This window comes from Phocoena phocoena, chromosome 1 (genome assembly GCF_963924675.1).
Source record: "Phocoena phocoena chromosome 1, mPhoPho1.1, whole genome shotgun sequence".
NCBI lineage: Eukaryota > Metazoa > Chordata > Mammalia > Artiodactyla > Phocoenidae > Phocoena > Phocoena phocoena.
In genome coordinates, this window is record NC_089219.1 from 34638735 (window position 1) to 34663884 (window position 25150).

At 38.6% G+C, this 25150-nt stretch overlaps 1 protein-coding gene across 1 annotated transcript in view; it reads left to right on the forward strand.

Annotated features, from left to right (window-relative positions):
• Positions 1–1218: 1218 nt before the first annotated feature.
• Positions 1219–25150, forward strand: part of CCDC30 (coiled-coil domain containing 30) — a 132213-nt gene continuing 108281 nt past the window's right edge. Inside the window, exons 1-4 of the mRNA XM_065880013.1 lie at positions 1219–1360; positions 6265–6336; positions 19826–19941; positions 22344–22442. Of these exons, the coding sequence (XP_065736085.1) occupies positions 1264–1360; positions 6265–6336; positions 19826–19941; positions 22344–22442 (384 nt within the window). The 5' untranslated portion in view covers positions 1219–1263. The remainder of the gene's footprint in view (positions 1361–6264; positions 6337–19825; positions 19942–22343; positions 22443–25150) is intronic.

The following is a 25150-nucleotide window of genomic DNA, read 5'->3' on the forward strand; positions in this document are numbered from 1 at the left end:
TGTGCATAAGAGTATTATAAACACATCACAAAAATTTGGGAAGAAGAAAAAAGTCAATCACCCATTTAACACAATAGCTGATTTTTATTGAATGTATCAAAACTTAAACAATCGATGTGTGTTATGTCCTTTGAAAAATCACCTTGAGACAGTACACACTTCTTCCCAAATATGTTTGGAGCTTCTTTTGGCGGGGGAGTCCTTTAGACTGTATAGCACATTATTTTACATACAATTAATTCTGTTTGTAGAAATTACTTTTTGATCTGGGGAAATGTTATTAAGAGCTACATCCAGTGAATAAAACATATACAGAGAATTTAACAATGGGAAGTAACCCAAGATAAATATATATGGATGAAACTGTATATCCATCATAGTATTATTTTCAATAGCAAAAATTGGAAACTACCAAAATGTTGAAATGATTATATAAATTATCTGCACCCACTGGAATATTATATAGCCTTTAAAAGTAATCATTACAAAATCTGTACAACAATATAGAAAAATGTTCCTCATATAATGTTAAATGAAAAAGCCAAACAGAAACGTGTATATAGATTAGGATTATGACTATGTAAAAAATGTACATAAATAAAAAATACTGCAAGGAAATATACCAGTAATGTAAAAATAGTTTTGTTATGTAGATGGTATTGGTTATTTTCTTATTTTTTAGAAAAATTTGTGTAATGATTATATTCATATAAAATAAATACATATCTCGGGGATCAAAAGCAAAATATCATTGAGGTTGAATTTCTTACTTAGTTTTTAAAATGCTTTGAAAGTAATTGTAGGAAAGGAGCTCTAAACATGATTTGAGCCTTAATTGTGTACATACCTTGAAATTAAATGAAATACCTTATGTAAAGGCATTTTATAAACTGTATTTAATTACCATATAAATGAGGAGTATTTTCACTCTCTTTGGCCAGATGATAATTTTTATGATTAAGTTTCTATTATATAACCATAATCTCTTAGATATGCTAGGTTTGAACCTTGTGAAATTGCATGTTTATAGGTTAAAAACAATCAAATATCACCAATTTTCTATGGTTCAACCTAATAAAAGAAATGCATATAAATATTCTGTTTGCTACTCTTCTATATTGGCTTTCAAACATTTATAGGTACTAGCACGATGTCATAAGGGTATATTTACTTTTTGGTGTACTACTAACAATCATTTTATTTCAGTCCCGTGATGAAGACCCAGAAAAAAGTAAAATATCACAAAACTGCAGAGAGAAAGACATGGAACAAGTAACAAGGAGGTTAGGGATGGCCCATGAAGAGATCCGAAGGCTCACTGATGAACTGCAAGGGAAGGAGAAAGAACAGAGTAAATTAGGTAAGCTGTGGTTACAGATGAACATGTCTAACAATGTTTTAAGTGTAATGATCCTACTCAGGTTGGAACATGAGAGCACTGAGAAAAAAAATCTTTTAAGATAAACACATAAAAGTCTGATACACAGCCTCATTTTCTACAGTGTCCAGAGATTTTTATTGAAGCATAGCATAACATAACCTACCAGAAAGTGTACAACTCCAATATTTACACTACCCAGTGCAAGAAATCTCCAGCACTCTGGAAGCCCTGTTTCTTCTTCCTATGTCTACATATTCTCTCCTCCCCCAAAATAATGACTCTCCTAACTTTTAAGGTTATTTCTGAGTTTTGACTACAGGGAGTATGCATCCTTTAGTTTGTTTCTTTCATTCAATCTTATGTTTGTGAGATTCATTTATGTTGTTGCATGTAGCAGTAGTTTGTTCACTTTTGTTGTTTGTACTCTAGTATTCCATTGAATAAGCCTACTCAATGTATTCTATTTATCCATTCTACTGATGATGGACAATTATGTTTCCAGTTGTGCTCTATTATGAATTGTGCTGCTATGAATATTCTTGTGCTTATCTGTACATCTCTGATCATGACATTCCTAAGAGTAGAATTATTAGAGCAAAGGGTTACGGGTTTGTTCTACTTTGGTAGATACTGCCATACTGTCTTCCAAATAGTTGTATTAACTTAAGGTCTTCTCAGTTGTATATGAGATTTTGGTTGCTTCACATTCTTTGTCAATACTCAGTATTGTCAGTCTTATTAACTTTACCTTTTCTGATGAGTACGTACTAGTATTTAATTGTGGCTTTACTTTGCATTTCCCTGACAGCTAACGATGTGAAAATCCTTTAACATGTTTATTGTTATTGCTCATTTAGATATACTATTTTGTGAAGTTCCTGCTCAAGTCTTGCACATATTTTTCTATTGGGTTGTATCTTTATGTTTTGTAGGAGTTTATTAATTTGTAGGAGTTTTCTGTATATTCTGGATATGAGCCTTTTGTTGGATATAAATGTCATGTTAAGTTTTTTTGCCATATAGAAATGCTAATATTTATCAAATCAGATTTAACCAAGTTATTCTTTATGGCTTCTGGGTTTTCACGTGTAAAGCCTTTTCTGTATCACTACAAGGTTATTGAAAATGTTCTCCTCTGGTGTTTTTTTTTCTTTTAGTGCATTTATGGATTTATTATTTATGTTTCCATCTTTGCTTTATCTATAATTTATTTTAGTATGAAGTTAAAATTTTTAAATGATTTCGTCTCTATATAATTTGCAATAATTAAAGAAATTAGACTGATTCTTTTTCATGCAGTATATATGTTACTGTAGTATCATTTCTTAAAAATGTTAAATGTATAAAACAATAATGGTCCTGCCAAATTGTGGAATTAAAAAGAAAGAATATCAGGAGGGTTGAGATTTTGTTAAGAATGCATTTTAAACAGTGAACACAAATGACCTTTTCAGAATGATGGAAAATTGGACTAATGGGTACACAATTGCATATATTTGTCAAAATTCATCAAATTACTTAAAAGGATGAATTTTACTGTATGCAAAGTATATCTCAATAAACCCAATTAGAAAAAAAAAAGAAATTTGGCCACGTGAGTCTGATGAGAAGCAGTCTGCTACTTGTAGTACAGAAGGAGAAAGGAAAGAGCAGGAGCCCTGTTATGTTTAGTTACATTTGGATGCAGCAGAACACAATCACATAGCACCCTGTTCCATCAGCACTTGGTTGCTCTGGTGGATCCTAAACTATTAATTGAAAACTGTCTGCACAGTGAGTATCCCCAGGGGACCGCTGGGAAGCTGAGTTAGCAAGTCCTTTTAAAATATCACATGTAGTGTCAGTGTGGGTCTTACGTGTTACTTCTTGAATCATCCATCAATTTATAGCCAGAATTTATCCCTAGGTATATGTGTTACATGATAGTGTTTCCCAAGTATTAGCCTATTTATTTCAACAAACTGACTCTTTTAAATGAAGGACTTTATTTTAGTTTATTTTCTAGCTCTCTTTATATCACACCCAAAAATTTAGATGGGAATGAAAAATTTTGGCCAATAATAAAAGTAGTTTTCAATAATAAAAAAGAATACATGCCAAATATTTATTTATTCTTCAATAAATAAATTACAAGAAAAAGATGAATTTTTAAAGGTTTGAGGAATTATTAACCACATATAATGTGTGGCCTTTACTGGATTCTGATTCAAACAGGTTTTTTAACATTTATGAAACAGTTGGAAGTTTGAATGCTAATTGGCTATTTGTATTAAGGAATTCTTGTTAAATTTCCTTAATCACACATAATGGTATTGAGTTTATATTTTAAAAGAGTCCTTATCTTTTAGATATACATAGTGAAATATTTATAGATGAATGATATGATGTCTGGGAGATGCTTCAAAATAATACAGGCCCCTACCTCACACCCACACAAAAATTAACTCAAAGTGGACCACAGAACTAAATGTAAGAGTTAAAATTATAAAATGCTTAGAAGAAAACACAGGAGTAAATCCTTATGATCTGGAGTTAGGCAGTCATATGTTAGATATAACACCAAAAGCAAGAGTGATAAGAGAAAACCTAATAAATTGTACTTACTCAAAGTTTAAAATTCCTGTACTTCAAAATATACTAACAAGAAAGTGAAAAGACAAACCATAGACTGAGAGAAATATTTGCAAATTATGTGTTTGATGTGGGACTCATATCCAGAATATATGAAGAATTCTCACATATTCTTTTATATTATTATAAAAAGACAGCCCAATTTTAAAATAAACAAAATAAAATTTGAGTAGACATTTCTTTAGAGAAGGTATATGAATGGCCAATAGGCACATGAAAAGATGCTCAACATCACTGGTCATTAGGGAAGTGCAAATTAAAACAATGAGATCCCTCTTCACACCCTCTAGAATGGCTATAATAAAAAAGACAATGACAAGTGTTGGCAAGGAGTGTAGAAATTGGAACATTGCTGATGGGATTGTAAAATGATGCAGACACTTTGGAAAACAATTTGGCAGTTTCTCAAGGTGTTAAATGTAAAATTATCATGTGACCCAGCAATTCCACTCCTGCGTGACCCAGGAGAAATGAAGACGTATGTCCACTCAAAAACTTGTATAAGAAATTAACACAACATTGTAAGTCAACTACACTTCAATAAAATAAATTTAAAAATAAACCTTGGGGCTTCCCTGGTGGCGCAGTGGTTGAGAGTCCGCCTGCCGATGCAGGGGACGAGGGTTCGTGCCCCGGTCCGGGAAGATCCCACATGCCGCGGAGCGGCTGGGCCCGTGAGCCATGGCCGCTGAGCCTGCGCGTCCGGAGCCTGTGCTCCGCAATGGGAGAGGCCACAACAGTGAGAGGCCCCCGTACTGCAAAAAATAAATAAATAAATAAATAAAATAAAATAAAATAAAATAAAATAAAATAAAAATAAACCTTGTATGTGAATGTTCAGAGCACTATTATTTGCAGTAGCCAAAACAGAAACAACTCAAACGTCCATCATTTGGTGAGTAGATAAACAAAACGTGGTATATCCATCCTGTGCAGAAAATAGTCAATATAGAAAACCTGCTAGTGGGAAGCTGCTGCATAGCACAGGGAGATAAGCTCGATGCTTTGTGATGACCTAGAGGGGTGGAGGAATAGGGAGGGTAGGAGGGAGGCTCAAGAGGGAGGGGATATGGGGATACATGTATCCATATAGCTGATTCAATTTATTGTACAGCAGAAACTAACAACATTGTAATGCAATTATACTCCAATAAAGATGTAAAAAAAAAAAGAAGAAGAAGAAGAAGACTTGACACTGCTGTTCTTAGAAAGTCCTGCTTGTCAGGTTAGCCCTTGGCTAGCATCTGGAAACTTGCATTTGGGGAAGGTTCCCAGCATTCCCCAATTTGTAATAGTGGCTCACTGTGCTTGACCTCTTTGTACAAACAATATGATTTATGCTGAAAACCTGCTTTCCTTCTGAGAGTCTGGGATTTTGATGTGTCCTAGGCAGAAGGTGGTATCTATGTCACCAGCCCCCAATAAATATGTTGGCCACCGAGTCTGTAATGAATTTTCCTGGTAGACAACATTTCACACGAATTGTCAATTCATTGCTGGAGAAATTAAGCACATCCTGTGTGACTCCGCTGGGAGAAGACTCTCGGAAGCTTGTGCCTGATTTCCTCGTGCACCTTTTCTGTGTGATTGGGAATGATCTCTTACAAGATTCATGTTAATGTCTTACTTCTGGGAGATTCCTCAACTTGCCGTTATAGAAAGCCTATCAGCCATACCATTGGTGATGAGTAAACCACAGGAGGCAAAGTGATTAAACCTGGGTTAGAGCACCCAAATCCAAAAGACTCCAATGCCTCATATACTTTCCTTACGCCCTTCTGCTCTCCTCATAAAATTCTTGAATAGTACCAAAAGCTATTTCCTGAAATTTTGCTATTTTGATATCTCTAGAAACTACTGGCAAAATTCTAAATATTATTAATTGCAGGAATTAATTTTAAGTATTTCTGTGTGTAATTTCTTTTTACTAAACTGGTAGTACCATGCTTAAAAACTTTGAGCTGTCCCTGTTGTTTACAGTAGTCCAAACTCTTCAGCATAGAATCTGGTTAGGGAAACAGGGAAAGATTACAAGATCAGATGATATCAAGGACAGGGATAAATATAAGGTGTAGTAGGAATATTAAGAGGGGAATCTGGAAAACATTCCGGGAGGACGTGACATTTATGCAGAAAGTCAGGGGACAGCCATCAGAAAGAAAGTGTTCCAAAGAGAAATAGTCGTTTGAAATTTGATTATTATACTAATCAGTTGCTCCATACACAAATATTTTGTTCTTTTTTTCTTTTAGATTCTGCACTTGAGAAGTCTCAACTAGAAATTAAGAAATTGAAAGAAAATTTGATAAAGCTGAAAGAAAATGGTGAGTCATTTTAGCAGATGTAACATTTAATAATAATGTTTAATAATAATAATATTAAACAATAATATAATTTGTTAAGTAATATTTTTAAATAATATTTCTTAATAAATATAATAATATTACTACTACTGCTATTGAGGCAGGAGATAGATGGGTCCCTGGCTGAACAGTTGGAGTTTGTCCCCTGTGGACAGATACTCCAAAATAGCAGGAGGGAGGAGAAGCTAAGCCCTGCCCAAACAAAAGATAAAAGACCACATATTCCTCATTCTCGAAGGAGGAGACCTTCCTGACTACACACATGCAGAAAGGATCCTTGAAGGTCGAAAAGGGAGGGGGCGCCACCCCACAGTAGGTGATGACAGGCTACCTACCCATAGGCCTCTTCGCTAGAATCCATCTTGGCTAAGAGATGTGCGCGCACACGTGGGAGAACCCTGAGAAATATCAAATACAGGCTCAGGCCAGGCAAAGCAAGATGATTGGCCAAGGAAACCTGGAAGAAATGCTCCATAAAAGTGAATCAAACTACCACGAGGGTGCGATTCTCTCTCTGAGCCCCCCGGTGTGTCTACCCATAGGTACCCTTTTTCCTCCTAATAAACACTTTACTTGTTTCACTACTTTCTGTCTTTGTGGGAATTCATTTCTGCAGAGCTGTATGAGCCAGGGCTTTGTCACTGCCCACTGGTCTAGTGCCTAGGATTCAGCACTCTCACTGTCGCGGCCTGACTTTAATCTCTGGCTGGGAACCAAAATCCTGCTTCAAGCCGCTGCAGACCGAGGCCACCCTAGATCACTATTATTACTATATCTACTGCTATTACTATTACTACCACTTGTTGCTTCCAAACAGGTACGCTGTCAGGCATTTTATTTTATTTATTAAAAAAAATTTTTTTAACATCTTTATTGGAGTATAATTGCTTTACAATGGTGTGTTAGTTTCTGCTTTATAACAAAGTGAATCAGTTATACATATACATATATCCCCATATCTCTTCCCTCTTGTGTCTCCCTCCCTCCCACCCACCCTAGCTGGTTACAAAGCACCCAGCTGATCTCACTGTGCTAGGAGGCTGCTCCCCACTAGCTATCTATCTATTTAACGTTTGGTAGTGTATATATGTCCATGTCACTCTCTCATTTTGTCCCAGCTTACCCTTCCCCCTCCGCATATCCTCAAGTCTATTTGCTAGTAGGACTGCGTCTTTACTTCCATCTTGCCCCTAGGTTCTTCATGACCTTTTTTTTTTTTTTTTAGATTCCATATATATGTGTTAGCATATGCTATTTGTTATTCTCTTTCTGACTAACTTCACTCTGTATGACGGTCTCTAGGTCCATCCACCTCACTACAAATAACTCAATTTCATTTCCTTTTATGGCTGAGTAATATTCCATTGTATATATGTGCCACATCTTCTTTATCCATTCATCTGTCGATGGACATTTAGGTTGCTTCCATGTCCTGGCTATTGTAAATAGAGCTGCAATGAACATTTTGGTACATGACTCTTTTTGAAGTATGGTTTTCTCAGGATATATGCCCAGTAGTGGGATTGCTGGGTCGTATGGTAGTTCTATTTTTAGTTGTTTAAGGAACCTCCATACTGTTCTCCATAGTGGCTGTATGAATTTACATTCCCACCAACGGTGCAAGAGGGTTCCCTTTTCTCCACACCCTCTCCAGCATTCATTGTTTCTAGATTTTTTGATGATGGCCATTCAGACCAGTGTGAGATGATATCTCATTGTAGTTTTGATTTGCATTTCTCTGATGATTAATGATGTTGAGCATTCTTTCATGTGTTTGTTGGCAATCTGTATATCTTCTTTGGAGAAATGTCTATTTAGGTCTTCTGCCCATTGTTGGATTGGGTTGTTTGTTTCTTTGATATTGAGCTGCATGAGCTGCTTGGAAATTTTGGACATTAATCCTTTGTCAGTTGCTCCATTTGCAAATATTTTATCCCATTCTGAGGGTTGTCTTTTGGTCTTGTTTATGGTTTCCTTTGCTGTGCAAAAGATTTTAAGTTTCATTAGGTCCCATTTGTTTACTTTTGTTTTTATTTCCATTTCTCTAGGAGGTGGGTCAAAAAGGATCTTGCTGTTATTTATGTCATAGAGTATTCTGCGTATGTTTTCCTCTAAGAATTTGATAGTGTCTGCCCTTACATTTAGGTCTTTAATCCATTTTGAGTTTATTTTTGTGTATGTAGGGAGTGTTCTAATTTCATTCCTTTACATGTAGCTGTCCAGTTTTCCCAGCACCACTTATTGAAGAGGCTGTCTTTTTTCCACTGTGTACTCTTGCCTACTTTATCAAGATAAGGTAAGATAAGATATGTGTGTGGGTTTATCTCTGGGCTTTCTATGCTGTTCATTGATCTACATTTCTGTTTTTGTGCCAGTACCATACTGTCTTGATTACTGTAACTTTGTAGTATAGTCTGAAGTCAGGGAGCCTGATTCCTCCAGCTCCGTTTTTCTTTCTCACGATTGCTTTGGCTCTTCAGGGTCTTTTGTGTTTCCATACAAATTGTGAAATTTTTTGTTCTACTTCTGTGAAAAATGCCAGTGGTAGTTTGATAGGGATTGCATTGAATCTGTAGATTGCTTTGGGTAGTAGAGTCATTTTCACAATGTTGATTTTTCCAATCCAAGAACATGGTATATCTCTCCATCTATTTGTATCATCTTTAATTTCTTTCATCAGTGTCTTATAATTTTCTGCATACAGGTCTTTTGTCTCTTTAAAAAGGTAGGTTTATTCCTAGATATTTTATTCTTTTTGTTGCAGTGGTAAATGGGAGTGTTTTCTTAATGTCACTTTCAGATTTTTCATCATTAGTGTATACGAATGCAAGAGATTTCTGTGCATGAATTTTGTATCCTGCTACTTTACCAAATTCATTGATTAGCTCTAGTACTTTTCTGGTAGCATCTTTAGGATTCTCTATGTATAGTATCATGTCATCTGCAAACAGTGACAGCTTTACTTCTTCTTTTCCGATGTGGATTCCTTTTATTTCTTTTTCTTCTCTGATTGCTGTGGCTAAAACTTCCAAAACTATGTTGAATAAGAGTGGTGAGAGTGTGCAACCTTGTCTTGTTCCTGATCTTAGTGGAAATGGTTTCAGTTTTTCACCATTGAGGACGATGTTGGCTGTGGGTTTGTCATATATGGCCTTTATTATGTTGAGGAAAGTTCCCTCTATGCCTACTTTCTGGAGAATTTTTATCATAAATGGTTGTTGAATTTTGTGGAAAGCTGTCTCCACATCGATTGAGATGATCATATGGTTTTTCTCCTTCAATTTGTAAATATGGTGTATCACATTGATTGATTTGCGTATATGGAAGAATCCTTGCATTCCTGGGATAAACCCCACTTGATCATGGTGTATGATCCTTTTAATGTGCTGTTGGATTCTGTTTGCTAGTATTTTGTTGAGGATTTTTGCATCTATGTTCATCAGTGATATTGGCCTATAGTTTTCTTTCTTTGTGACATCTTTGTCTGGTTTTGGTATCAGGGTGATGGTAGCCTCATAGAATGAGTTTGGGAGTGTTCCTCCCTCTGCTATATTTTGGAAGAGTTTGAGAAGGATAGGTGTTAGCTTTTCTCTAAATGATAGAATTCACTTGTGAAGCTGTCTATCTGGTCCTGGGCTTTTGTTTGTTGCAAGATTTTTAATCACAGTTTCAATTTCTGTGCTTGTGATTGGTCTGTTTATATTTTCTGCTTCTCCCTGGTTTAGTCTCGGAAGGTTTTGCATTTCTAAGAATTTGTCCATTTCTTCCAGGTTGTCCATTGTATTGGCATATAGTTGCTTGTAATAATCTCTCATGATCCTTTGTATTTCTGCAGTGTCAGTTGTTACTTCTCCTTTTTCATTTCTAATTGTATTGATTTGAGTCTTTTCCCTTTTTATCTTGATGAGTCTGGCTAATGGTTTATCAATTTTGTTTATCTTCTCAAAGAACCAGCTTTTAGTTTTATTGATCTTTGCTATTGTTTCCTTCATTTCTTTTTCATTTATTTCTGATCTGGTCTATATGATTTCTTTCCTTCTGCAAACTTTGGGGGTTTTTTGTTCTTTCTCTAATTGCTTTAGGTGTAACGTTAGGTTGTTTATTTGAGATGTTTCTTGTTTCTTGAGGTAGGATTGTATTGCTATAAACTTCCCTCTCAGAACTGCTTTTGCTGCATCCCATAGGTTTTGGGTTGTCGTGTTTTCATTGTCATTTGTTTCTAGGTATTTTTTGATTTCTTCAGTGATCTCTTATTTATTAAGTAGTGTCTTATTTAGCCTCCATGTGTTTGTATTTTTTACAGATTATTTTCCTGTAATTGATATCTACTCTAGTGTTGTGCTCAGAAAAGATACTTGATACGATTTCAATTTTCTTAAATTTACCAAGGCTTGATTTGTGACCCAAGATGTGATCTATCCTGGAGAATGTTCCAAGAGCACTTGAGAAGAATGTGTATTCTGTTGTTTTTGGGTGGAATTTCCTATAAATATCAATTAAGTCCATCTTGTTTAGTGTATCATTTAAAGCTTGTGTTTCCTTATTTTTTTTCATTTTGGATGATCTGTCCATCAGTGAATATGAGCTGTTAAAGTCCCCTACTATGATTGTGTTACTGTCGATTTCCCCTTTTATGGCTGTTAGTATTTGCCTTATATATTGAGGTGCTCCTAAGTTGGGTGCATAAATATTTACAATTGTTATATCTTCTTGGATTGAGCCCTTGATCATTATGTAGTGTCCTTCTTTGTCTCTTATAATAGTCTTTGTTTTAAAGTCTGTTTTGTCTGATATGAGATTTGCTACTCCAGCTTTCTTTTGATTCCCATTTTCATGGAGTATCTTTTTTCATCCTCTCACTTTCAGTCTGTATGTGTCCCTCGGTCTGAATTGGGTCTCTTGTGGACAGCATACATACAGGTCTTATTTTTGTGTCCATTCAGCCAATTGATGTCTTTTGGTTGGAGCATTTAATCCATTTACATTTAAGGTAATTATCGATATGTATGTTCCTAATTACCATTTTCTTAATTGTTTTGGGTTTGTTTTTGTAGGTCTTTTCCTTCTCTTGTGTTTCCTGCCTAGAGAAGTTCCTTTAGCATTTGTTGTAAAGCTGGTTTGGTGGTGCTGAATTCTCTTAGCTTTTGCTTGTCTGTAAACGTTTTAATTTCCCCGTCAAATCTGAATGAGATCCTTGCTGGGTAGAGTAATCTTGGTTGTAGGTTTTTCTCCTTCATCACTCTAAATGTGTCCTGCCACTCCCTTGTGGCTTGCAGAGTTTCTGCTGAAAGATCAGCAGATCTTTTGTTGCTGTTGTTGTTAACCTTATGGGGATTCCCTTGTGCGTTATTGTTTTTCCCTTGCTGCTTTTAATATTTTTTCTTTCTATTTAATTTTTGATAGTTTGATTAATATGTGTCTTGGCGTGTTTCTCCTTGGATTGGTCCGGCATGGAACTCTCTGTGCTTCCTGGACTCTATTAACTGTTTCCTTTCCCATATTAGGAAAGTTTTCAACTATAATCTCTTGAAATATTTTCTCAGTCCCTTTCTTTTTCTCTTCTTCTTCCAGGACCCCTATAATTCGAATGTTGGTGCATTTAATGTTGTCCCAGAGGTCTCTGAGACTGTCCTCCATTCTTTTCATTCTTTTTTCTTTATTCTGCTCTGCAGTAGTTATTTCCACTATTTTATCTTCCAGGTCACTTATCCATTCTTCTGCCTCAGTCATTCTGGTATTGATCCCTTCTAGAGAATTTTTAATCTCATTTATTGTGTTGTTCATCTCTGTTTGTTTGCTCTTTAGTTCTTGTAGGTCCTTGTTAAACGTTTCTTATATTTTCTCCATTCTATTTCCAAGATTTTGGATCATCTTTACTATCATTATTCTGAATTCTTTTTCAGGTAGACTGCCTATTTCCTCTTCATTTGTTAGGTCTGGTGGGTTTTTGCCTTGCTCCTTCATCTGCTGTGTGTTCTCTGTGTTCTCATTTTGCTTATCTTACCATGTTTGGGGTCTCCTTTTCGCTGGCTGCAGGTTCGTAGTTCCTGTTGTTTTTGATGTCTGTCCGCAGTGGCTAAGGTTGGTTCAGTGGGTTGTGTAGGCTTCCTGGTGGAGGGAACTAGTGCCTGTGTTCTGGTGGATGAGGGTGGATGTTGTCTTTCTGGTGGGCAGGTCCACGTCTGGTGGTGTGTTTTGGGGTGTCTGTGGCCTTATTATGATTTTAGTCAGCCTCTCTGCTAATGGATGGGGTTGTGTTCCTGTCTTGCTAGTTGTTTGGCATGGGGTGTCCAGCACTGGAACTTGCTGGTCCTTGAGTGGAGCTGGGTCTTGGTGTTGAGATGGAGATCTCTGGGAGATTTTCACTGTTTGATATTACGTGGAGCTGAGAAGTCTCTTGTGGACCAGTGTCCTGAACTTGGCTCTCCCACCTCAGAGGTACAGCTCTGATGCCTGGCTGGAGCACCAAGGGCCTGTCATCCACACAGCTCAGAATAAAAGGGAGAAAAAAAAAGGAAAGAAAGAAAGAAGAAGATAAAATAAAATAAAGTAAAATAAAATTATTAAAATAAAAAATAATTATATTAAGAAAAAATATTTTGTTTTTGTAGAAAAAAATTTTTTAAGTAAAAAAAAAATTTTTTTAAAACAAAAACGTACAGACAGAACCCTAGGATAAATGGTAAAAGCAAAGCTATACAGACAAAATCACACACATGCACACTCACAAAAAGAGAAAAAGGAGAAGAAAATATAGATCATTGCTCCCAAAATCCACCTCCTCAATTTGGGATGATTCGTTGTCTAGTCATGTATTCCACAGATGCAGGGTACATCAAGTTGACTGTGGAGACTTAATCGGCTGCTCCTGAGGCTGATGGGAGAGATTTCCTTTTCTCTTTGTTCACACAGCTCCCGGGGTTCAGCTTTGGATTTGGTCCTGCCTCTGCATGTAGGTCGCCTGAGGGCATCTGTTTTTCGCTCAGACAGGACGGGGTTAAAGAAGCAGCTGATTAGGGGGCTCTGGCTCACTCAGGCCGGGGGGAGGGAGGGGTACGGAGTGCAGGATGAGCCTGTGGCGGCAGAGGCCGGCGTGACGTTGCACCAGCCTGAGGCGCGCCATGAGTTCTCTCGGGGAAGTTGTCCCTGGATCACGGGACCCTGGCAGTGGCGGACTGCACAGGCTCCCGGGAAGGGCGGTGTGGACACTGACCTGTGCTTGCACACAGGCTTCTTGCTGGCTGCAGCAGCCTTAGCGTCCCATGCCCGTCTCTGGGGTCTGCGCTGATAGCCGCGGCTCCCACCCGTCTCTGGAGCTCCTTAAGTGGCCCTCGCGCGCCAGGAAACAAAGAGGCAAGAAAAAGTCTCTTGCCTCTTGGGCAGCTCCAGACTTTTTCCCAGACTCCCTCCCGGCTAGCCGTGGCACACTAGCCCTTTCAGGCTGTGTTCACAAAGCCAACCCCAGTCCTCTCCCTGGGATCCGACCTCCGAAGCCTGAGCCTCAGCTCCCAGCCCCCACCCACCCCGGCTGGTGAGCAGACAAGCCTCTCGGGCTGATGAGTGCTGGTCGGCACCAACCTTCTCTGCGGGAACCTCTCTGCTTGCCCTCCGCACCCTGTTGCTGCGCTCTCCTCCCTGGCCCCGAAGCTTCCCCTCCACCAGCCGCAGTCTCCACCTGCGAAGGGGCTTCCTAGTGTGTGGAAACCTTTCCTCCTTCTCAGCTCCCTCCCACTGGTGCAGGTCCCGTCCCTATTCTTTGTCTCTGTTTTTTCTTTTGCCCTACCCAGTTACGTGGGGAGTTTCTTGCCTTTTGGGAGGTCTGAGGTCTTCTGCCAGCGTTCAGTAGTTGTTCTGTAGGAGTTGTTCCACGTGTAGATGTATTTGTGGGGAGGAAGGTGATCTCCGCGTCTCACTCTTCCGCCATCTTCACTCTTCCGCCATCTTGAAGCTCCTCTCCTGTCAGGCATTTTAAATGGATTATCTCTAATGTTAACAACAGTGCCAAGTTGTAATATTATTCCCATTTCATTGATTAAAAAACTGAGTCATGGCAGGGTTAAGTGAATTGTCCAATAGCTACATTAGAGACTTCCCTGGTGGCACAGTGGTTAAGAATCTGCCTGCCAGCAGAGGACTCTGGATCAAACCCTGGTCGGGGAAGATCCTACATGCCATGGAGCAGCTAAGCCCGCGCACCCCTACTACTGAGCCTGTGCTCTAGGGCCCGTGTGCTGAAACTACTGAAACCTGCGTGCCTAGAGCTCTTGCTCCGCAACAAGAGAAGCCACCGCAATGAGAAGCCCGTGCACTGCACAAGGAGGAGCCCCTGCTAATCGCAACTGAGAAATGCCCGCACGCTGCCAAAAAAATAAAATAGCTACATTAAGTATTAGAGCTGCTATTTGAATCCATATATGTCTGACTCCAAAACCTTTGGTCAACACAAACAATACATATTTACTGGGACCACTGAGATCAAGACAACTTATAATACATTTAACAACACTTCACACATATTTGTTTGCTAGGAAGCCAATAGGCTTGGAATAAGTGGTGAATTAGTTAATCTGACCCTATCTTGGCTGTGTAAAAATGATATCAGCTATAAATAATGTAATGACATTTGAGTGTCATAATGGTAGTAACTACAAAAATAATTTAAAATTTGTTTACCGGTTTTAATAGTTATAAAACTAGGTTTATTTACCCAGTGCTATTGTGATTTACAATAAGAAACATGTATTTGGTCTTCATCCTTGTTTCTGCTACCCCCAAACCCTTAGAATTTCCTAAGTGATTAAGAACAGTAGGGGTGTCTTTTGTCATGGTAATGAGGACTTTTGGAAAGCCCCTCAGTAACCGAAGGATGGGAGTTAGTTGCCAGGGGAGCCAACCACGTGATTAGGGGGTTGGAACTTTCAGTCCCACCCTCCTCCCCCTCTGTAACGCCAACTCCTCCTGTCCCCACCCCCAGCTCCTAGGAGCGGGGAGGGGCTAGATATTAAGTTCAATCGCCAGTGGCCAGTGATTTAATCAGTCGTGCCTGTGTAATGAAGCTTTCATAGAAACCCGAAGGAGGGGGTTCAGAGAGCTTCCGGGTTGGTGAACACATGGAGATTTGGGGAGCGTGGCGCACTCAGGGAGGGCATGAAAGGTCTGCACCCCTTTCCCCAGACCTTGCCCTTAGGCATCTCTTCCATCTAGCTATTCCTGAGTTACATTCCTTTATAATAAACAGGGTAATCTAGTAAATAAAACGTTTCCCTGAGTTCTGTGAGCTGCTTTAACAAATTAATCAAACCCAAGGAGGAGGTCATGGGAACCTCTGATTTATAACCAATCGGTCAGAAGCACACTTGCAATTGGCATCTGAAGCAGAGGGCAGTCTTGTGGGGCTGAGCCCTTAACCCGTGGAATCTGATGCTATCTCCAGGTAGATAGCCTCAGAACTGAGTTGAATTGTAGAGCACCAAGCTGGCATTGGAGAATTACGTGGGTGTGTAGGGAAAAAAACCCATGCATTACAATTGATGATCAGGATTGTTTAAAAAATATATGAATACAATTATAAAATGAACAGTGCTTTCTTAGTAACTGATAGAGCAAGAAAACAAAATCAGTAAGCATATAGAAGACCTAATAACACTACTAAGCAACATGACATAATCGATAATTATAGAAAACTCCACCAGAAGTATTATATTCTTTTCAAGTACACATGGCGCATTCACAAAAATATGCTATCACCATAAAACAAATTTTTGCAGAAGAACTGAAATCATACAAGTTATGTTCTCTGACCATAATAGAATGAAACCAAAAAGCAGTAACAGTAGTATGTTTAGAAAATCGCCAAATATTTGGAAGTTAAATAAGATACTTCTAAATTGCCATGCCTTCCAAGAAAAAAATTACAAGGGATATTACAGAATATTTTATATGAATTAACTTGAATAACAATGAAAACACTGAACATATCAGAGTTTGTGGGATGCATCTAAGCCAGTGTTTAAGAGGGAAACATCCCATTTAATGCTTATACCAGAAATCAAGAAAGGACTCAAAATAATCTAAGCTTCTACTTTAAAAACCCAGGATAAGAACAAATTAAATCCAAAGCAAGCAAAACGAAGGAGATGTTTAAAATAAGGTTGAGGTCAATAAAAGTAAAAACAGAACAAAATAGAATAAATTAGTGGAATGAAGGGCCGGTTCTTTGGAAGGATCAATAACATTGGTAAACGTCTAACTAGATTGTTCATGAAAAAATGAGAGGAGACACACATTACCAATATAAGCAATCACAGAGAGAACATTTCTACAGATCAAAAAGATAATAAGGGAATATATTGAGCAACTTTATGACACCAAATTTGATGACCTGGATAAGATGGACACATCCCTTGAAAGACACAAATTACCGAACCTCACTCAAGAAGAAACAGATAGCCCTAAATCTACCAAAGAAATTGAATTTATAGTTAAACATCTTCCCACAAAGAAAACTCCAGGTTCAGATGGCTTCACTTAACAAACTTTTAAGCAATAAATAATACTGATTTTACATAAACTCTTCCAGAAAATAGAAGAGAGAATACATACTTCCCAACTGTTAAATGGTCAGCATTACCTTGATGACAAAACCAACGACATTACATTATTCCCAATGACCGCAGAAGAAGACCTTGTAAAAGTACAAAGAGTAAGGAGTAATTTTGGGGTAGTAAAATCAAATTGTGTTTATCTGCAGTGGGTTGGCTAAGAAAGTGACCACACAATGGATACTTTCATAAGAATGACATAGATTTTTGTGCACTGACATGAATAGATGTCTATGACATGTTATTAAGTGAAAAAAACAAGCTGTAGAGTAATACATGTAGTGTAATGTCATTTTGGTTTTTATTTTTATAGGGTGTGTGGGGGGGGATGTGTGTGTGCATGTGTATGTGCGCTCACAGGACTGTATGAGGTGATACACATTAGTATGGCAGTAAAGTTGTGAATACACTGGGATAGTTTTGTATAAGTTCTAAGTAGCTACTGCCCTGCCTCTGCCAAGTGTCTCCCACCTACCCCAACTGTCCCAGCTCCTTCCAGCCCCTTGTCTTTCCAGCCACCAGAGGGATAATACTTGACACAGCAGGATGTTCTGTAGAACTCTGCTCCAGAGCTATGTTCTCATAGATGAAGGTCCACGCTTTACCAGTTGTTAAATATTTTCAATACAACCCTTGTCTATACATTAGAATATGCATATAAAAAATTTTAAAGAGTATTTACCAAGTATTAACAACATTATTTCGGGTCAGGGTAGATAAGGGTTGGATGAGAATATCTGCTCTGAACATAACCGTATAGCTTGATTTTTTCTTTTTAAAACAAAAAGCCTGTATTCCATTTGTAATAAGCAAAACAGTACTGATTTTAGTGACCCTACTTAAAATAGGCCATTATTCAGCTGTATTTTTAAGATCTGTGAAAATTAAAAATACTGGTAATATATAGTATAGAGAAATGGACAATGGCATTGTGAGAACGTAGCTTTGTACAATCTTTTTGAAGAATAATTTGGCAGGCTCTGTCAAATTTTTTTAATGCACATGTCTCCTGATCCAGCTATCCCTTTTCTTGGGATTTATTTTTTTAGAAATAATGTCATAAGTACCTAGAGGTTGATGAACAAGGAAAATAATTTTAGAATTGTTTACAAGAATAAGCATTGGCAACAAACCTAAATCTTCATCGGGGAAAAGTGACACAAAACATGGCAATTTGGACGGTGGCATACTATGCAGAACAAAATGAGATAATGCATAAACAAACTGTGGTATATTAATAAGATGGACTGGGCTTCCCTGGTGGCGCAGTGGTTGAGAGTCCGCCTGCCGATGCAGGGGACACGGGTTCGTGCCCTGGTCCGGGGAGATCCCACATGCCGCTGAGCGGCTGGGCCCGTGAGCCATAGCCGCTGAGCCTGCGCGTCCGGAGCCTGTGCTCCACAACGGGAGAGGCCACAACAGTGAGAGGCCCGCGTACCGCAAAAAAAAAAAAAAAAAAAAGATGGACTAAAGAGTCAAGAGGAACAAATTATTGATAAAACACCAATGAATCCCCAAAATACTGTATATATTGAGTGAAAGAAGCCTGACACAAACATGTGTATTGTAAGATTTTATTTCTATGAAAACCAAGAACGAGCAAAACTAGTCTATGTGATAGAAGTCAGAAAGTGCTTGTAGGGGTGGGTGGGAATGGAGAACTGACTGGAAAGGATTTGAGGGAACATTATGGGGTGATGGAGATATTCTATATCTTTTTCAGGGGAAGTTCACGGGTATATAAAATTGTCAAAATTCATTGAGCACTTAAGATATGTACATTATATTGTATATAAATTATACCTCAATTAAAAAATAGTTCCAAATAAGAAATGGAAAATGACTTTATAAGAGTTGTCCTGTAAAGATATCCATGATGCATTCACAGGTGGTAAAGTTGCAGACAGTGTTGCATAGCATCGTTTAAATTGTTTTAAATTGCATATGCAAAAGGTAGAACAAATCTTGTCCTCCATATATGTATATGGATTGTGAATGCTTTTTTTTTTCTTTTTGGTGTGTTTTCAGCATTTTTCAAGTTAAAAAAATTTACGCACTAAGGAAAAAAAGAGGGTAGTAAGGGAAACAAAAGAAAAAATGAAGAAAGAAAAATACAAGCAAAAACAGAACAGGCAATGAAGAAGGAAAACAAAGGAGACTAAAGCAGCAAAAGAAAAATAGGAGAAACATAAGTGAAAAAAGAAACAGCTGCAAATCCAGGAAAGTTACAGGCAACAAGTTTGTACTATTGACACTTTGATGAGTGCTGGAAAGAGCAGGTCTTAACATGAGGTGCTGAGCTGAGAGTAGCCTACAGGCAGAGGTGCTACAGGAGAAAGATGGTTTTGATGAAGCAACTTGATTTCACTTTACAGTCTGTCCGTTCACTACCCTTAGCTCACTACATCAGCTGTCTGTGGATGCCCTGCAGTTAATGAGTGCAAGAGAAGTATCTAGGAATATGTGAGGAATATATGAGGTGTGTAAGAGAGACAGGACCACAGGACCACCAGGAAGATGATTTTTTTAGTGGTTTCACTTTTAGAAGGCAGGCTCAATTGTTTTAAAATTCCAGGTCCTCTATTGCTGGAAACCCTATACTCAAAAAGTCCAGCTCATTAGACCAGTATGAGAAATAAAAAACAATCTGTTCTGTTTCATTAGTTGGTAGAACATTCTAGGGCTGGACTTGAGAGTCTAGCAGCTCTTCTTTGTGGAGAATCACATATGCAGAGACACAGTAGGACTGACAAGAACGGCAGGAAACAGCACTTCCTCAGTTTTTAGAGTTAACGCCCCCAAATTAAAACTTCGGTCCAGTTGAGTCAACTACATTTTCCCTGTTTTAGACTCAGTTGACCTACGGAAAGCAAAGGAACATAATCAGAGACTGGATGAGGAAATTCTGGCTTTAAGAAATCGAGTTCGATCACTTGACTCAGAAAGAAAGGTACTTGGCGAAGAGGTAAGTTATTTAATTTTTTCTTAGAGTTAATTTAAACGTGTATAGAATAGTAACAGTCAGCAGCTAAGCAAGCTAGATGTATCAATACATCATTTATTGGTCGTTAGTAAAGACTGATTCTGGTGGCTATAGCATCCCAGGTAGAGCTGTACTTTGACCTAGATGCTTTCTATCAGTATTTCTGTTTTATACATTTTAACTACATATGCTGAACAGTGATGTCACTGCTACTGTGTCAGTTTAGGATCTTTTCTTTTTAATAAGGATTTAGATAATAGTTTATACCTATCACATTTACCAAAGTTTGAGATTATTAATACTAAACCCGTAGCTGTGTTATGTTTTTGAATCATTTCTTCTTAGGAATTTATTGATTTTTAATATGTACTTCCAAGTTCTAAATATACTATATGTGACTTCAATTTTAATTATATTCATTTCACAATCATATCTCTAGTGTCTAATACAATGCCTGGCATATAATAAGTGCTCAAGAAATTTTGTTGCAAGAATGAATAAATATTCATTAGAATGGCTATTATCAAAACAATATAAAATAACAAATGTTGATGAGGAAGTGGAGAAATTGGAACCCTTTGTGCATTGTTGTTAAGAATGTAAAATGGTACAGCCACTGTAGAAAACAGTATGGGACTTCCTTTAAAAAGTAAACATAGGGGCTTCCCTGGTGGTGCAGTGGTTGAGAGTCTGCCTGCAGATGCAGGGGACACGGGTTCCTGCCCCGGTCCGGGAAGATCCCACATGCCGCGGAGCGGCTAGGCCCGTGAGCCATGGCCGCTAAGCCTGTGCGTCCAGAGCCTGTGCTCCGCAACGGGAGAGGCCACAACAGTGAGAGGCCCACATACCACAAAAATAAAAAAATTAATAAAATAAATAAAAAGTAAACATAGAGTTACCATATGATCTAGCAATTCTGCTTCTGGGTATACACCCAAAAGAATTGAAAGCAGGGACTTGAACATATATTTGTTCACTCATGTTCATAGCCAAAAGGTTGAAGCAACCCAAGCATCCATTGACAGATAAATGGATAAACAAAGTATGGTGTACACATACAATGGAATATTATTCCACTTTAAAAAGAAATTGCTACAACATGGGTGAAACTTGAAGACATTATGCTAATTGAAATAAACGAGTCACAGAAAGACAAATAGTGTATAATTCCACTTATATGAGGTACCTAGAGTAGTCAGAAATCATAGAGCCAGAAAGTAGAATGGTGGTTTCTAGAGGCTGTGGGGGAGGGCATAATGAGGAGTTATTGTTTAATGGGTGTAGGGTTTCAGTTTTGCAAGATGAAAAGAATTATGGAGACGGATGGTGGTGATGGTTGCACAGTAATGGGAATGCGTTTAGTGCTACTCAACTGTATACTTAAAAATGGTTAAGGGGCTTCCCTGGTGGCGCAGTGGTTAAGAATCTGCCTGCCAATGCAGGGGGACATAGGTTCGAGCCCTGGTCGGGAAGATCCCACATGCCACGGAGCAACTAAGCCTGTACGCCACAACTACTGAGCCTGTGCTCTAGAGCCCGCGAGCCACAACTACTGAGCCCACGTGCCACAACTACTAAAGCCCACCCACCTAGAACCCGTGCTCCGCAACAAGAGAAGCCACCTCAATGAGAAGCCCGTGCACCACAGCGAAGAGTAGCCCCCCGTTCGCGGCAACTAGAGAAAGCCTGCGCGCAGCAATGAAGACCCAACACAGCCAAAAATAAATAAATAAAAATTTTTTAAAATGCTTAAAATGGTAAATTTTGTGTTATGTATATTTTAGCCTAAGTTTTAAAGTGCAATCATAAGAAGGAATGAATAAACACTGTTCAAGTTGTCTAAATCTCTGTAAATTTGTATATCTAATACTGGTAAAATATGTTTAATGTATGTTAAACATATGTTTATGTTTTATATATACACAAACATACACATACATGTGAGATAAAGTTCAGGAAAGGTATATCCCAAACATTATTACTTCTGGAAAGAGAAACGGGATTGTGGGGTAGAGTTATGTGAAGGAAAAGATCACTTGTTGCTCTATATACCTATATGTTGTTTAAATTTTTTTACACAAAGAATGTATTCATATATAACTTGTATATTTTTAAAACAAAGCATCCCCCGTCACTTTTTTTTTTTTTTTTGCGGTACGTGGGCCTCTCACTGTTGCGGCCCCTCCCGTTGCGGAGCACAGGCCCCGGACGCGCAGGCTCAGCGGCCATGACTCACGGGCCCAGCCGCTCCGCGGCATGTGGGATCTTCCCAGGCCGGGGCACGAACCCGTGTCCCCTGCATCGGCAGGCGGTCTCTCAACCACTGCGCCGCCAGGGAAGCCCCCCCACCTCACTTTTGTATTTAAAATGCTTTTGTATTTCAGGTTGAAAGGCTTAAAGGAGAAATTTGTGAATCTCAAGAGAATAAGCAACTTGGAAACCACTCTCCTGGAAAAATGGTGGGTGCTGAACAGAAAGTAGAGGTATTAAAATTATGTTCTTTCTGACTTCTAATTTTGAAGCGAGTTGCATTTCACAAGAGTGCACCAGAGCAATAGGTGCTGAGCATTTGCTGTTTTCCTTTTGCCTGCCTTTTTCTATTGCTTTGCCAGGGAGTATGGAGGAAGAAATTGGGGTACAGAGGATATGTTTCTGTTCACTTCCTCCCCACAGGGAACAATTAATATGAAAAATATAATGGGTTTCGTTAAAGAAAAAAGACTCTTACAAAGATACAACCAACTTGGGCATTTTTAATCATCAAAATGAAGTTGCCTTACAGAATCAACTAGTGATAGGGGAGTGGGTAGTTGGAACCACATATCATAGAGAACTAATATGGTTTAGGCTCCAATGTGCACAGCATCTAATCTTTTCAGAACGATCAACCTCTGAAGGGGTGGGCAAAGTGATCAAACACAAGGCAGATGGAAGCAAGAGCCAGTGTGTGGTAGAGAGGGCGATTTCAGATATTCAGCTCAAGGACCTAGACTGCTTTGCCTTTCCTCTCACACACCTAAGATGAGTGACATCCCTGTTGCTGAGGGATCTCCTTCACCAGAGCTTGTTCTTACTGTAACTCCCTGGGCCCTATACCCCCAACCTCCTCGGTAGCAAGGAAACTATAGCCACTGGATTTATTGTTTCCCCACCCAAGGAGCCTGTATCCTTCTTGTCTTCCAGAACTCTCTTGTAGGTAAATAATGCATTTTGTAGGAAGGAAGGGAGGAAGGAAGGGTGGGAAGGAGAGAAGGCAGGAAGGAAAGAAGGAAGGAAGGAAAGAAGGAATTTCCAGGCAAGACTTACGTAACTTTTACCAAAATTTTTCCCAGAGCACCCATTTGTGGTGCTCTAATTTACAGAAGTTGACTTATTAGTAACTATTTTTATTAGTTTCTTATTTATCCTTCCAGTATTTATTCCAATAGAAGCATTTTGAACATTTATTCAGATTTCCTCCTTTCTTAGTTTCTCTTCCCTTCCCTTCCTTTCCCTCCCTCCCTTCCTTCCTTCTTCCCCTCCCTCCCTCCCTTCCTTCCTTCCTTCTTTACCTCCCTTCCTCCCTTCCTTCCTTCCTCCCTTCCTTCCTTCCTTCCTCCCTCCCTCCCTCCCTCCCTTCCTTCTTTCCTCCCTTCCTCCCTCCCTCCCTCCCTTCCTTCCTTCTTTCCAACCTTCCTTCCTTTCTTTTCTTTTTTTTTTTCCGGTGCGCGGGCCTCTCACTGTTGCCTCTCCCGTTGCGGAGCACAGGCTCCGGACGCGCAGGCTCAGCGGCCATGGCTCACGGACCCAGCCGCTCCGCGGCATGTGGGGTCCTCCCGGACCGGGGCACGAATCCATGTCCCCTGCATCAGCAGGCGGACTCTCAACCACTGCGCCACCAGGGAAGCCCCTTCCTTTCTTTTTAACTAAAATGCTCCTGGAGATCCTTCTATATCATACAAAGAGATCTTCCTGATTCTTCAGAGCAGCTAGCATTCTGTTGTGTGGATGTACTATAATTTATTTAACCAGTCTCCTGTTGATGGACACTTGGGTTGTTTCCAGTCTTTTGCATATTTATGCAGGTGTTTCTACAGGTTAGAGTCCCAGAAATGGGATTGTGAGGTTAGGGGGTAGCTAGATCTGTAATTCTGGTCAATATTGCCAGATACTGCTCAGTGGAAATTGCATCATGTTCCTCCTCCATCAGCAATGTGTGAGGAAGCTGGTTTCCTAAAATTTCACTAACTGAATATATTGTCAAACTTTTGTATTTTTACTAAATGATAAGTGAGAATGAGTATCTGAGTGTGGTTTTCATTTTCAATCATCTATTTATAGTGAGATTGAGCATTTTTCAAATGTTTATATTTAGCATCAATATTTATATTGTATAAAATTAACTTTATTGAAATATTTCATACAGTATAAACATACATATTTTAAGAGTTGAGTTCAATGAGCTTTGACAAATGCATTCATCTGTATAACCACAACCACTACAATCAAGAAAGAAAACATTCATTAGCCTAAAATTTCCCCTCCCCTTTTGCTATCAATGCCTCCCACTCCGCCACTTCCTATGACCATACCATTTCTAGAATTTCAAATAAATAGAATCATCTGGTATATACTCTTTTCTATTTGGCTTCCTTCACTTATAATAATACTTTTGAGACTTATCCATGTTGTTGTCTATATCACTGGTTCATTTTTAAATGGCTGAGGAATATTCCTGTATATATGGATATACCATACATTGTTTATCTATCCACTGGTTAATAGATAATCAGATTGTTTTCAGCTATTATGAATAAAGCTGCTACTAGTATTCACATGCCAGTATGTTTTTTTTCCCTCTTGGTTAAATACCTAGCAGTGGAATTACTGAATAACAGAGCAAGTACATGTTTAATTTTATAAGAAACTGCCAGACTCTCTTCCACTTTGTAATGAATAATGCTGCTATTAACAATCATGTACAAATTTTTCTGTGAACACGTTTTCATTTTCCTTGGGTATGTACATAGGAATGGAATTGCTGGGTCATATGTAAATTCTATGTTCAACTTCTTGTAGAACTGCCAGACTATTCTCCAAAGCACCTCCACCATTTAACAATTCCCATCAGCAGTGTATGAGTGTTCCAATTTCTCCACATCCTTAGCAGGATTTGTTATATTTTGTCTTTTTTTTATTATAGCTATCCTAG